The 13816-nt window shown below is 44.7% G+C and overlaps 2 protein-coding genes across 2 annotated transcripts in view; both read right to left on the bottom strand.

The window, feature by feature from the left end:
• The window catches only part of HYKK (hydroxylysine kinase), a 16385-nt gene extending 15159 nt beyond the window's left edge, over window positions 1–1226 (bottom strand). The window contains exon 1 of the mRNA XM_015409721.1: window positions 1169–1226. Coding sequence (XP_015265207.1) covers window positions 1169–1226 — 58 coding nt within the window. The remainder of the gene's footprint in view (window positions 1–1168) is intronic.
• A 943-nt stretch (window positions 1227–2169) lies between these two features.
• The window catches only part of IREB2 (iron responsive element binding protein 2), a 59913-nt gene continuing 48266 nt past the window's right edge, over window positions 2170–13816 (bottom strand). The window contains exons 16-22 of the mRNA XM_015409720.1: window positions 12998–13122; window positions 11287–11391; window positions 9467–9609; window positions 8973–9120; window positions 8748–8870; window positions 6342–6527; window positions 2170–4326 (exon numbers count right to left, since the gene is read on the bottom strand). Coding sequence (XP_015265206.1) covers window positions 4216–4326; window positions 6342–6527; window positions 8748–8870; window positions 8973–9120; window positions 9467–9609; window positions 11287–11391; window positions 12998–13122 — 941 coding nt within the window. The 3' untranslated portion in view covers window positions 2170–4215. The remainder of the gene's footprint in view (window positions 4327–6341; window positions 6528–8747; window positions 8871–8972; window positions 9121–9466; window positions 9610–11286; window positions 11392–12997; window positions 13123–13816) is intronic.

Raw genomic sequence — 13816 nt, 5'->3', positions numbered from 1 at the left:
GGGGCATGCCATAATTCTGTCAGAGCTGTTCTCTCAAGGGCAGTTCTGGAAAGAGCTCTCTCAGCCCCACCTACCTCACAGTGTGTCTGTTGGGGGGAGGGGAAGGAGATTGTAAGCCGCTCTGAGACTCCTTCAGGTAGTGAAGGCGGGGCGGGGTATAAATCCAATGTCGTCTTCTTCCTCACTTAATCCCTCCCCTTCCACATCAATTGCACTGGCAATGATCAATACAGCCTTTAAAAAAAAAGTTTCACACCCTCGCAGTCAAATCACATGGTACAACTTTCTTTATTAAAAAATAATTTACATCAGTTTAACATTTTATGCACAGTTGTCAGCAAATCGAACTTTTGTCCTTTAAGATTTCTATACAATACTTATTAGTGAACTTAAAACTATTACACTGGTTTGTTGGCTTGAAAGAGCAGATGTTAAATTCGCAGTTGCTGAAATGCGAGGAACGATCGGTGTTTGTTTCTCGCTTTGAAAAGAGTTCTGAAACACTGTCCCGGATTTGGTGGTGGTGGGGGCCTTTTAAGAATACAAGCTCCCCCCCCAAACGAAGCTGGAGAGAAAGCTCAGGGGACGAAATACACGTCCAACCGGCACTGCCCTCAGAGATTTTTACACTTACTGTGATCTCTGGGTAAATTGCTGGGTAAAGCACACGGTGCTATTCGGCTAAGAGATGGACGAAATTCCCAAACCAATTATGACCGCGTGAAGAGTTGCTTCACGCGCCAGGAAAAATAAAGTGGAAAAAGAAAGCACCGTCTCTCTGTGTACCAAGACTAAAATTCATTTTGGCTAGATCAAGTGGGCGGGAGGCAGAATCCCTTACAAACTCACCCACAACAAGTGATTTGTGGACACCAAAATCCAAGACACACAGAACTCCCCATCTTACATACATTTTTTCTGACGTAATGCCTCCCAAGTTCATGGGGAGCAACCGGGAACTAGTTCTGGTCTGCTCCCAAGTTTGAAGAGAGCCTAGCGACTGCAGTTTTCTAACTCGGAAAGTCAATTCGGCGTTACCCACTTCTCTCAAAACGTCTTTGCGTTAATCTAACTTGTGGGGTGAACTGAAGGGGGGGCGGGCGGTATTACTATGAGAGCCTGAAGTCTTTGCAGTCCCACAAGATCAGGAAGGGTAAAAGCTGTGTACCTTTGGGCTGCGGCTCCTCCCTTGCCACCGACTTAAGGGCACAGAACGGGGAGCTCATGCTGTGAATGAAACTGGGGCAGCCTAAGGAAACGGGAGTGCTCTAGCATCAATATGTGGGCGTCCATGAAAACTAGATGGAATTTAAATCCGTAATACTGTTAACGCCTGTCTCGCTCCCAAAAACATACGGTACGGAAGCCTGTGTGTTAACTCCAAGCACACTATTTAAATACACGTTCTTCAAGGAAGACTCACAGGGCTCTGCGGTTAGGGGTTCAGTACTAGGAAACGCTGTGCACTTGATGAGGTCACATTGCGAGGATCCCCATAGCGAGTGCTTTGGGAATTAGGATCTCCAGTCAGCACAGAGAGAAGACGCCACCAAGCTGGAAAAGATGTATTTAGGCACCATTATATTGCAGGGCTTTTCTGCATTCTAATTTTCGTTGCTTGTGTGTTCCTGTTGCTTTGGGGGGGGGGGGGGTTCTCCCCTCTTCTGCACGTTTTTGATTCCTCTAATGGTCAATTTCATATTACACTGCTTAATGTCTGACGTAGCTCCCTACCGATTCAAACTGCAGGTTTTTATATCGGGCGTGTGCAGAACAGAACCCTCCACCCACCCCAATGCAACAGGAACGCACAAGCAGGGAGAATGAGAATGCAGAAAAGCCTGAAAATTTACTGTCTCCTAAGTAATGCCCGCCATTTATAACTGCCAAGACAGAACTGCGTCCTTCAAATATTTCATTCATTCATTCAGACGCCAATTATGGAGGTTGAGGCATGTTTCAAAATGTCAGTGTATTGACAGAAAAACTGATAGGAAGTATTTGCTTTTGATTAAAAACCTAACAGTGCAGCTGATATGGTAAAGATGAAGGGTGTGCAAAAAAAATATCATTTTCCAATTCGGGTTTATTGGACCTGAAAAATATCAGTATTCCTGAATACCAATATCGGTTTTGTATTGGGATTTGGATAAATATTTGGGAAACCCGAATTTATTTGGCTCCATTATACCCTATGGGTACTGTCCTCATAGGGTATAATGGAGAAGGGATTAAAATTTTAAATGTTTGCTGAGTTCACTCACCAAGTCATGCTGCGGCGGTGGCGCAACTCGGCACGTGAACTCAAAAGGCATTTAAAGAGATCTCTGATCTGTATTCGGCTGAATAAATACCCAAAAAATAAAGGTAAGTATTTTGGGGGTATTTATTCGGTTCGGTATATACTGAGCGCACACCCCTAGTAAAAACACTGAATTCTAAAAAGTACAGAAGACTTCCCCATCTGAAACTACATACACACAAAAAACGCAATCTCTTTACATATTTTATCCTGCTCTTTGCCTGAAAAGCAACCAAGATTTCAGAAGGCTTTACACAAGAGGTATTCATTTCAAATCAAAATTTCAAATTTGCCCTCTGACATGATACTTCCAAAGCCATCTGGACACTTACAGAGGCTAATATTTATCCAAATAAAAAGTTTATTCATTAACTCAATGAGTATTTTTTGTGGTGTATAATATCCACAAGAAGCATATTCTATTCCATAAAAGTTTAAAAAGACATATGCACACAAACCTCTTCTGTAGCCAGTACGCTGAACCAAAATTACCAAGGGGGATTTTTGAGGGCAGAAATCTCCAATGAATAATGCAGAGATTGGTGTCAGCGTCTGCTGTTCGAGATGATTCTCAAATTATGGGTTACCTTCTTGCTATTAAACTGCTTTCAACCAAATAAATCTGTTTTCAAAATGTATGGAATGCTTTAAGGTGTTGGTGGTGGGGACCTCCAAAAGGATTAATTGAAAAAGTCATGTCCTCTTTCAAGCCAAGTTGCCTTTTTGGCTGAGATACGGTTCAGACCTTTTCCAAATACAAATCGATGACCTGGTTTCCTAGAGCTAGCCCAATACAGTAAAAATGACAATAGGACAGATGGCGCGGTTATAGCAGGAAGTCGTAAGAAGGGATCCCCCAGTGGTTTAAAATAGGAACAGAAGGCCATGAAAAACGTCTTGGTTATTTAAAAAAAAAGAAAAGAGGTTGTTTTACAATCTTCCCTGGGCCAAGCCCAGCTCTGGCGTTTTCAGTCACACGCTAAAGCAGAAAGGGAGAAAACTGGAAAGGTGTGCTAGATTTAAAAAAAGAGAGAGTGGAAAGTGGAGGTTGCTGCCCACGTCTTCTGTGACGGCTTGCAAAGGACAGGCTGTGTTACAACTATACATCTCTGGCTAATAAAGGCAAATCACAGGAGGACTGCTGCTCCCTTTCAGCTCCTTTAAAACAGTGGGTTGCAGTATGTGATGCAAAGGCTGAAATTCAGGCCTACTCCAGCGGCCTGTCAAAAATTTGCCTTGTTTTGCATTGGGAAAGCCGTAGCATTTCGTTGTCCCGTTAATATTAATTTTTCTGAAATGGGTTAACGGCATCAGAGGACGCAGAAGTCTCTGTACCTTGCTGCTGGCTTCTTTAACCCTTCCAGCCTACAACTGGTAGGCTGGGCCCCGAGCCTCAGCTCTGCGAGTTTAGAAAATTTGGGTATCTGAATTCGGGAAAGCTGCGGGGGCCTTCGCGTTTCGAAATGCGTGCTGCCCCTCAAACCAACAAACAGTGACAGAAAAGGTGCAAGAACTGGGAGGAGGAGGAGGGGAAGGGGGAGAAGAAGCAGCAGCTAACATCAGAAAATCTTCCGGCTTAAAATCTTCGTCACAATTCAGTTTCAGTTTTTACGCAGCTTATTTACAGAGTGGCCCGAGCCAACCCTCCCCCCCCATACTTACAGCTCTCTTCCACAACACGCACATCAATTTTTTTTTTAGCAATGTCAATAGCACCATTTGAGTATCATTTAAAATTTAAAAAAAAAATCAGGAAGGATCTTGCCGCAGTCACTACAACGATTCACAATCTTTTACATCCGGGATGAAGTTATCTGAGCACGGTGGGGGCGCCGTATGCAGATCCGTCGGCTGCAGGGGGGTGCACCGGCCGTCGGAGGGTTGGCCCTTCCCCAAGGTTGTCAGGCTGGGCTCTACAAGAGCCTTCGGACTGTATAGTTGAGAATGCCGCCATGTCTGTACAATGTTACTTCCACGTCGTTGTCGAAAGCGGCGATCACACGGAATAGTTTTCCAGTATTTGTCTTCAAAGGAAAAGAGAGAGAGAAGCAAATCGACAACAATTAATTCGTTAAGACCGGTATTTTCCAAACCGGCTTTTATAAATATACAGAAAGTCCCCTATAGCTGCAGAGAGGCAGAAACTTCACCAGAGTCTGGAGCGCTACGGTAAGTGTATTTTGAAATATGGACATAAGAACGTAAGAGCAGCCTGGCTGGATCAGACCAGTGGTCCATCTAGACCGGCATCCTGTCTCAGATGGTGGCAAACCAATTCCTTTTGAGTTCCAACAGGGCACAGAGGCCTCAGCCTTCCCCTTATAAAAACAGAAGAACAGAAGAATAGCCCTGCTGGATCGGACCAGTGGTCCATTCAGTCCAGCATCCCGTCTCAGAGCCAGTTTGGTGTAGTGGTTAAGTGCGTGGACTCTAATCTGGGAGAACCGGGTTTGATTCCCCACTCCTCCACTTGCACCTGGCTGGATGACCTTGGGCAAGCCGTAGTTCTGATAAGAGCTGTTCTTGAAAAAAAGAGCAGTTTCTGTCATAGCTCTCTCAGCCCCACCTACCTCACGGGGTGTCTGTTGTGGGGAGGGGAAAGGAAAGGAGTTTGTAAGCAGTTCTGAGACACCTTTGGGTAGTGAAGGGCAGGGTATAAATCCAATCTCTTCTTCTTCACACAGTGGTCAAGCAGAGGTCCATCTAGTCCACCATCCTGTCTCACACAGTGGCCAACCTGTTCCTCTTGAGGACCAACAACAGGGCAGAGAGGCCAAGGCTTTCCCCTGATGTTGCTTCCCGGCATTAGTATTCAGGGATTTACTGTCCTCTGAATGTGGAGGGTGAACGTGATGAAGAAACTGAGGTCCTAGAAGCTCAACTCTTGCTTTACAAGTTGGTAGCTTGCCAAAGTCTACAGAGTTGGGGGGGGGGAGTCTGCCACAATGCAGTAAAATGGGGCCACAGTTCAAACTACTTTGCTTCAGGCCTTCCCTTTGCCTCAGAGCTTCTGATGCACCCGGCATGAGTTATTTTACATGGCACCTTTTGCCTTTGGTTCACCTTTGCTTTGTGAGGAGTTTGGTCAGCCTCTGGATCCTCCCCTATCGTTTTCTACTAATCGGCAGCCCCCTGCCCCAATCTTTTTTTTTTAATTTAAAAATATGAAAAATTTACATTAAAAATAACATCAACAATCCCTCGGGTTCCCCTCACCCCCCCATAATTTTTTTTAAAAAGTTCATATAAACTACTTTATAAAACAACAAGGATCTAACTCAATAAATTACTATAACTACACAGAACAGACTGTAGACCGAACATGAGGCTAATCAGAGATTTATCAGGTCCAAATTATCGGCCATACTGCCCCAATCTGATCATTTGAATTCATTCTGTCCTTTGACTTCTATGAAATAAAAAAAGACTCCCATTCACCACCAGCTCACAGCAAAGGAAGTCCCCGGCTGGTTTTTTGTGTGTGTTTTTTGGCAAGGAAACGAAAATCCTTAAGCAAAATGTGAATTTGTTAGGAGTGAGTGAATCAGATGACTGGACATCAAGGGGGTACAGGTGTTATCTCCTTGAATGGGATGCCTCTCTTTGTCTTAACCTGGGAACTGCCCTCTGACCCCTCCCCTGTCTCTCCCTTTGTCCTCTCACAGTCCCACATGGCCTTCCATGGAGACACATGTCTCTGCAGGTCTCTCTTGTAGAAACAATGCCCTCATACTCCCATACACACGATGCCGGACAAGCTGGCCATTTGTTATAAGGAAAGTACTCTTTAGATGAGGCTTCTTTCCCTTCTTTTGACTGCAAACTGAACCTGAATTGGATCTACTTGAATAAATGTAAGTTTTTACCTGTTTTGCAAGATACTTCTCGGGAGATTTATTTACTGCACTTAGTATGAGTGGGCAAACTCTGCTATGTTAACCAAGTATCCAAATAGGGTTATGGGCCCAGCACGCTTCCACTGTGCTGCTCGGCTCTATTAACCAAATATCCCAGTAGAGGTGAAATCTGAGAGAGCTACCTTTACGTCTAGGCTCATTCCAGGAGACAGCTTCTGAGGAAAGGAGACAGAAAACTGCTCTTTGCCGGTCAGGCCCAAAGAACTTGCATTTTCCCCCTCGAGGAACCGAAGCGGGGCGATGCCAATCCCGATCAAGTGCCCTTTGTGGATCTTCTCGTAGCTTTCGGCAATAACTGCTTTCACGCCCTGCGGGAAGGCACCACAAATGCACACAGTCACGCTCCCTTCCAAATAAATAAAAGTAAAATATCCTTCGCATGGAGGTCCAAGATCTCTGTAACCCAAATGTAGGACCATCTCTCACTCCAGGTAGAGAACTCGGGCTAAATGGAATATGTCTCAGAACGGGAGTGTGGAGAGAAAGGAAGTAAAAACCAAACAACTGTTGTGTAGAATAGAGAACACTGGCGGCTTCGAGCTTTGGGACTAACCAGATTCATTTGAGTGTAGATGATGTTACTGGATACACTGTCAAAGGAGGAAGGACTCTGGTCTAAATTTAACAGGAGTTTGGTATCCATACCAAAACAATGCCTTATTTAAAGAGTTGACCATCCTGAGTTTTTTTAACAGTTATTTCACACTCTTTAACTTGAAGGCTTCATGGTCGGTGTCATAACGATCTTTAATTAACATTTTTGGGCTTGTAGGCTGCATTTGTTGATAAGTTTTTATTTATTTATTTTATTTCACTTATACCCCGCCCTCCCCGCAAGCGGGCTCAGGGCAGCTTACACAGGCACAACTGTGCAATAAAATACAACAAGGTTAAAACAGTTAAGGCACTGAGTGCAATAAAAATAGAACAAGTTAAAACAATTAAAACAAAAACTCACATCTTGCAGGATACATTAGGAACTAAAATTCTCACTCCCTATTGTATATCACGGTGGGATCAAGAGGGGGGATGCCATGTGTCAAGATGTTCCAGATGGCCAGTCGGCCCAACCCGGCGGTCCTGCTCTGCAGTTACTCGGTGGTGGTGGTGACGACAAACCCCAAAATCGACACACACAGCCGACAAGCCCCAAAATCTCAATTTAAGATGGTTATTTCACTATATCAAGAACCAGCATGGTATAGCGGTTAAAGTGTCAAACTACGATCTAGGTAGACTCGGTTTGAATCCCCTCTCTCTCATGGACGTATGCTGGGTGATTTTAGGCCACTCACCCACTCTCAGCCTAACCTACCTCACAGGATTGTTGTGATGACTGAAAAGGAGGAGAGGAGAACGACGCAAGCTGCTTTGGGTCTCCAATGGGGAGGAAGGCGGGATATTTTAAAAGTAAATAAATAAAACTGTGGTCTCAACCAGTGTTCCCTCTAAGCTGAGTTAGTGTGAGCAAGCTCACAGTTTTTTAACCTCCAGCTCACACATTTTTGCCTTAGCCCAGGAAGGAGGGCTACGGAGCAAACTAATTTATGCAGTGGCCAAACCACTCGCTCACAACTGTAATGCCAGTCGCTCACAAAGTGAAATTTTTGCTCCCAAGACTCCACAACTTAGAGGGAGCATGGGTCTCAACTTGCTTGTTTGCAGTCAACCTAAACACAGTCATACCCTTCTAATGTGCTTAGAAGGTTTTTTAACACTGCTTAGGACGGCTCTGAAAAATGGTCAAAAACGGAAGATGGGTAATTTATTCGATTTTGAGCCTGCTCTCCAACCCTGAAGGATCCTAGGAGATAGCTTACGCAAGATAATAAACAGCAAATAAAATTGGGGCTGCTTCCATCCTCTCTGGTGCATTGTGTAGCTCCTGGCGTATCCAAGGGGTTCCCAGCATGGAGCACGACACCTTTCCTGGTGCTCGCCAAGTGCTTTTAGAAAGTGGGTGGGGCTTTTACCCAGCAAGGCTTCTGAGTGGCCACTGGATATTTGTCGGTGCACATTTTCAAAGACGTTGCTTGAACAGCAGCTGTCACCACAGCACAAGGGTCTTTCCTGGATGACTGGAACTACGCTGCCATTTTTGTGGCTGTGCCCACCACACTGTGTCGGAATCTCCAAAGGTGCCCGCCCAGCCTCAAAAAGGTTGGGGGACCCCTGGTGTAACCCCTGAAGTCACTGTCGTTGTTTTGACCATTCCTGAAGCGTCTCACTCTCCTGATTGCTGGCCGTTTTGAACTTTCAAAGGTCGGACAGGACTTATTTGTGTGTCTTTCAAGAGACAGACTGAAGTGGTGTAACCCCTGAAGTCACTGTCGTTATTTTGACCATTCCTGTAGCGTCTCACTCTCCTGATTGCTGGCAGTTCCGGACAGGACTTATTTGTGTGTCTTTCAAGAGACAGATTGAAGTGAAAAAACGGACTGACCCTGAAGAATGCTTAACAGAAAATAGCCTGACGTGACAAGGGTTTCTAGGACCTTCATACTTATTAATACAATTAACAAATGTACCAGTAAAAAAGGTCCTTTGGCAGCCCAGTCTCTGGAGTTCCCTTGTCCGTACTTTGCGCCTGCCAAGATAATCAGTGGGATGTTCGCTTTCTGATATGCCTCTGCTGCATCAAAGACATCCATCTGCAGTTTAAAAAAAGAGAGGGGGGGGGGAGGTGAGATCACAGCCAATTCCTAGACAGACGCCCGTAAACAGCTCTGTTAGAACAACCGTGTTCTCCTCACCGTCTTTCCCGTTGGGAAGTGAATCGTTTTAGGAGCCGGCTTCCCGATGAATTTGTTTAACAGCTTGATGTTTGCAAAGGTGCCTCTTGTCATGATGGCGTCATTACCTCGCCGGGCGCCGTACGAATTGAACTCGCGGGGGGTGAGGCTAGAAAAGACCACGAGAGATGCTCAGAGGACTAGGTCTGCCTCCATATTCTGCTGACTAAGAATTCAGAGGGGAAATGAAGAGGCCCGCAATAGATCATCGGCGAGACTGAAGCAATCGCCTCCTTGAGAGAAGTTAAAGCCCGAGATCCCAGTATTTGACGTTTTTCTGTCTCTGTGGATAAAAGGGTTGTTGCACAAATCCTGACTCACAGCGAGAGAAGCGCACTGAACCCTACTTTAACCCGTCCTTAGTTATGGCGGCCGCTACTCACTGTACGCTGATAGAAGAAAGTAATTTGTTGAAGATCGCCTGGAACCCCAACCGATCTTCCCAATGTCCGTACCCTTTGCTCGACAAGTATCTGGCAGCCGCACTTCCTCTTGCGATGCTCCCGGCAGGTGAGATATGATCGGTTGTGACGGAATCCCCCAAATGCAGCAAGACGTGTGCGTTTTCGATGGATTGAACAGGAAGTGGTTCTTTGGCCTGTTTGATGTACAAAAGAACAGAAGTAAGGCAGCCTTCCCGGTTGCTTCATTCAACGCACGTTTGGTCATAAAATGGAAGCTGGCTCCAAAGAGGTTTCATCAGGCCTGTAGCCAGGATTTTGTGGCTTGTGCAGCAATTTTCCCCCCTGGAGGAGCTGAAGTTTTCAGTGCAGAAAGAAAAGCCGTTTAGCCGATAGAAAGCTGTTGCCAGGATAGATCCCTACACTGCAGGCTGTCAACCACTTTAAATGACAGTTCTCAGCTGCTGCAAGTTAATCACTCCTGCCAGCCTAAGCAACCATTCTGAGAACAAGCTGGCAGGTGGGGGTGATGACTTCTATAATCAAGAAAGCTAACATATAGGCAGAAAAACTCTCTTAAAGGAGACCAGTTTCTTGACAGAGAGTTAGAAGGGATGCTAGAGGTCACCTACTCCAACCCCCTTGCTCAGTGCAGGAATTAGTCAACTACAGCACCCCACGCTGCTTAAAGGAGTGCACGCCTTTTACAAAATGTTTTAAAATGATTGAAAAAAGGATGTACGGGAGAAATTCTTGTGGGGCTGTGTAGCTGCGGGCCTGGGTTTCATCTCTTTCTTAACTGTTCTAATCTTGTTGTATTTTATTGCACAGTTGTGCCTATGTAAGCCGCCCTGAGCCCGCTTGCGGGGAGGGCGGGGTATAAGTGAAATAAATAAATAAATAAATAAATCTCTGACAGTGTACTCCTTTCCAGTAAGGAAAATAACTAGACACGCCATTCAATCAGGCCCAAAATATCGCCCTTGGCTAGCACTGAGAGACAAGGTGGTAAATGAAGAGTGCCCAGACCTATCTGGGAGACCCAGGCTCGAATCCCCACTTGTGCCATGGGCCACTTAGTCTCTCAGCCTATCCTACCTAGAGATGTGAAGGCCTGGAAAAAACCCGGAAAAATTCGGGGAAAAAAACGTTTTTTTCCTGAAGCCTTTTTTGTTTTTTTCCAAAAAATTGGAAAAATTGAAAAAAGAAAAGAAAAGAAATTGATTATGGAACGTTTTATTTTAACATGATGAATAAAATATTTTAGGACAAGGTGTTCAAATATTTTCCAAATCGCCTCCAAATCGATCAATCTGATATATGGTATCAGATTGATCTAATTTCTGTGCACTGACAAGCAAGTCCTAGGTTACAAACTGAACTCTCCAATGCAAGAACAAGACGCATTTCTTCCTTTAGGAGGTGCTATTGTCATGAGAAAAGAAAAAGGTTTCAGTTTTGTTTTTGCATGTGGGCGGGTATTCTGTTTGTAATAACTGTTTGGACAAACTATATTTTTAATATGCTAGTTGTGATAATTTCATGCCAAGTAAAAATGTCCATAGTCATATTTTATGTTCCTAAAGTAAAAGAATGACTTTCAATCTAGAAAAGACAAAAGAAGTGCTAATGTAGCATTTTTTTCAATTTTCCCAAAAATTTCCGTTTCTCCCCAAAAAATTCAAAATTTCCCGAAATTTTACATCTCTAAACCTACCTCACACGGTTATTGTGAGGATAAAATGGAAGAGAGAATGATTTAAGCCGCTTTCGGTCCCCATTGGGGAGAAGGCGGCGGGGGATAAAAGAATCAAGTAAATAAAAATAATTTTAAAACACCGCCGATTCAACAAATGAAAGTTTGACATACTTACAAGCTTATCAAAAAAGGAAGGGCATCTAATGTACGTTGACTTCCAATCCCATGTGAATAAAACGGACTCCGGCACTTCTAGAGAATCCCACCGCTTGTTTCCTTTCTGCAAAAAAAATGGAGGTCACGCGTAAGGGTAACTGGGGGAACCAGTTCAGTTACCCCTCTTGCTTATACTAAAAACATGAATTGCTCAACATCACAGTGCTTAAAAAAGGTGCATAAATACTAGATTGGAGTACGTACTTTTTTACAATCAAGTGTTGAATATATTACAATATCTTTTAAAACAGAAATATTCCTGTTAAACTGTCTACCAGATCTTAGATAAGAACCATAGATACTTTATTTTACATGTTATAACAGCAGCTAGAATTTTATTCGCAATGACATTGGAGGACACTGAAAATCCCAACGCTTAATGAGTTGATAATGAAGATTATGGAATGTGCTGAAATGGACAGATTGACAACTATACTAAAAGGAAAAATGGAAGAAGAATTTATGGGACCATGGAGGGCTTTTTACGACTGGTTAAAACATAAGTACTGAGAAACTAAGATTAAATGGAGAACAATAAGAATGATGGTCACAAGAGTTGTGACACTTGTACGAGAAGATTTGCAAGCAGAATATTAAATTGGATGTTTTTAATATATCTCTGTAATCTTTCCCCCTCTTCTTTTCCCTTCCCGCATTTCTATGTATAAACTAATAAAACTCTTTTAAAAAATCTCTCAGTCTAACCTACCTCACAGGGTTGTTGTGAGGGTAAAACGGAGAACTGTGCATACCACCCTGAGCTCCTTCGAGGGACAGTGGGATAAAACTGCTCTGTCCTAGGCATCAAGCCTAGATAAAAATGCAACCCCTTTCCTTTGCGACTTCTAAGTTCACAGTTAACTTGCCTGCAATCCAATTTTTTTGCTCCCCAAAAATATCAGCTCACAGGTGTCTTCCTGGTTAAGAAAGTGGAGCAGGAGAAAGGATTAAAACACAATCCCTCCCCAACTACAAAACGGGGCCTTTCTCCTGTAGCACTTGCAAGTTGCAGACACAGAAGTCTCAGCATAATGTGCAGTCTGCCCTTTACTGGGCGACTCTGGACCGGTCACCGTCTCTCAGCCTAACCTCACTGACAGGGGTGCTGTGAAGACAAAGGGGAACACGGACGATATACGCTGCCCTAAGCTCTATGGAGGAAGGACGCAATAAAAATGTAATAGAGTTAACAACATTTAATAGGGAACCTCCACATTCAGAGGCAGTCAATCTCTGAATCCCAGTGCCAGGAGGCAACATCAGGAGAAGGCTTTGGCCACTCTGCCCTGTTGTTGGCCCTCCAGAGGAACTGGTTGGCCACTGTGTGAGACAGGATGCTGGGCTAGATGGACCACTGGTCTGATCCAGCAGGGCTCTTCTGATGTTCTTTTGAAGGCCTCGGCCTCTAGGCCCTGTTTTTGGCCCTCCAGAGGAACTGGTTGGCCACTGTGTGAGACAGGAGGCTGGGCTAGATGGACCACTTGTCTGATCCAGCAGGGCTCCTCTGATGTTCTTTTGAAGGCCTTGGCCTCTAGGCCCTGTTTTTGGCCCTCCAGAGGAACTGGTTGGCTACTGTGTGAGACAAGATGCTGGACTAGATGGACCAGCATACGTCTGATCCAGCAGGGCTCTTCTTATGTTCTTATATCATATATGTACAGTTAACCAACCTCCATTTTCTCCTTCAGCTCTTTAAACATGGATGATATCACTAACTCTTCTTCCGCCTGATGAAGCTCCTCTCTACTGGGCCAAATATCGTGCAAGAAGATGCTTTTGCCGGCGGGATCAACTCCTAGGGAAGAAATTTTCGCAGACGGCGACAACAGTCACTTCAAAAGATACCAAGGACATTTACATTCTCTTTGAATTACTTTTTTTAAAAAAATAAAAAAAACAACCCTATATGGACATCCAAACAGAATCAAGCTTTTAAGCCGTGCTATTGTTTATTATGTTGTCCTAGGACTGCTCTAACAGTGCAACTCAGATTCATTTCCTGAGTGTAAATCTCATTCTACGGCCGATGGGGTGGTGGAAAGTGTTGCCGAGGCACAGCCAACGGTAGGGTTTTTAAAGCAAGAGGCGTTCAGAGGCGGGTTTCCCATGGCCGGCCTCTGCATAGCAACCCTGGGCTTCCTGAGTGGTCTCCCATCCAAGGACTAACCAGGGCCAACCCTGCTTAGCTTCCGAGATCTGAGATCAGTCTAGCCTGCACCATCCAGGTCAGGGCAGACAAGGAAAGGTGGTTCTGTCATTGCCTGCCTCTGCGTAGCGACCCTGGACTTCCTTGCTGGTCTCCCATCCAAGTACTAACCAGGGCCGACCCTGCTTAGCTTCTGAGATCTGATGAGAGCAGTCTAGCCTGCACCATCCAGGTCAGGGCGGACAAGGAGAGGTGGTTCTGCCATGGCCTGCCTCTGCGTAGCAACCCTGGACTTCCTTGGTGGTCTCCCATCCAAGTGCTAACCAGGGCTGACCCTGCTTAG

Source organism: Gekko japonicus, unplaced genomic scaffold (genome assembly GCF_001447785.1).
Source record: "Gekko japonicus isolate JY-2015 unplaced genomic scaffold, Gekko_japonicus_V1.1 scaffold3628, whole genome shotgun sequence".
Classification (NCBI taxonomy): Eukaryota; Metazoa; Chordata; class Lepidosauria; order Squamata; family Gekkonidae; genus Gekko; species Gekko japonicus.
This window is presented reverse-complemented; position numbering and strand designations above follow the sequence as displayed.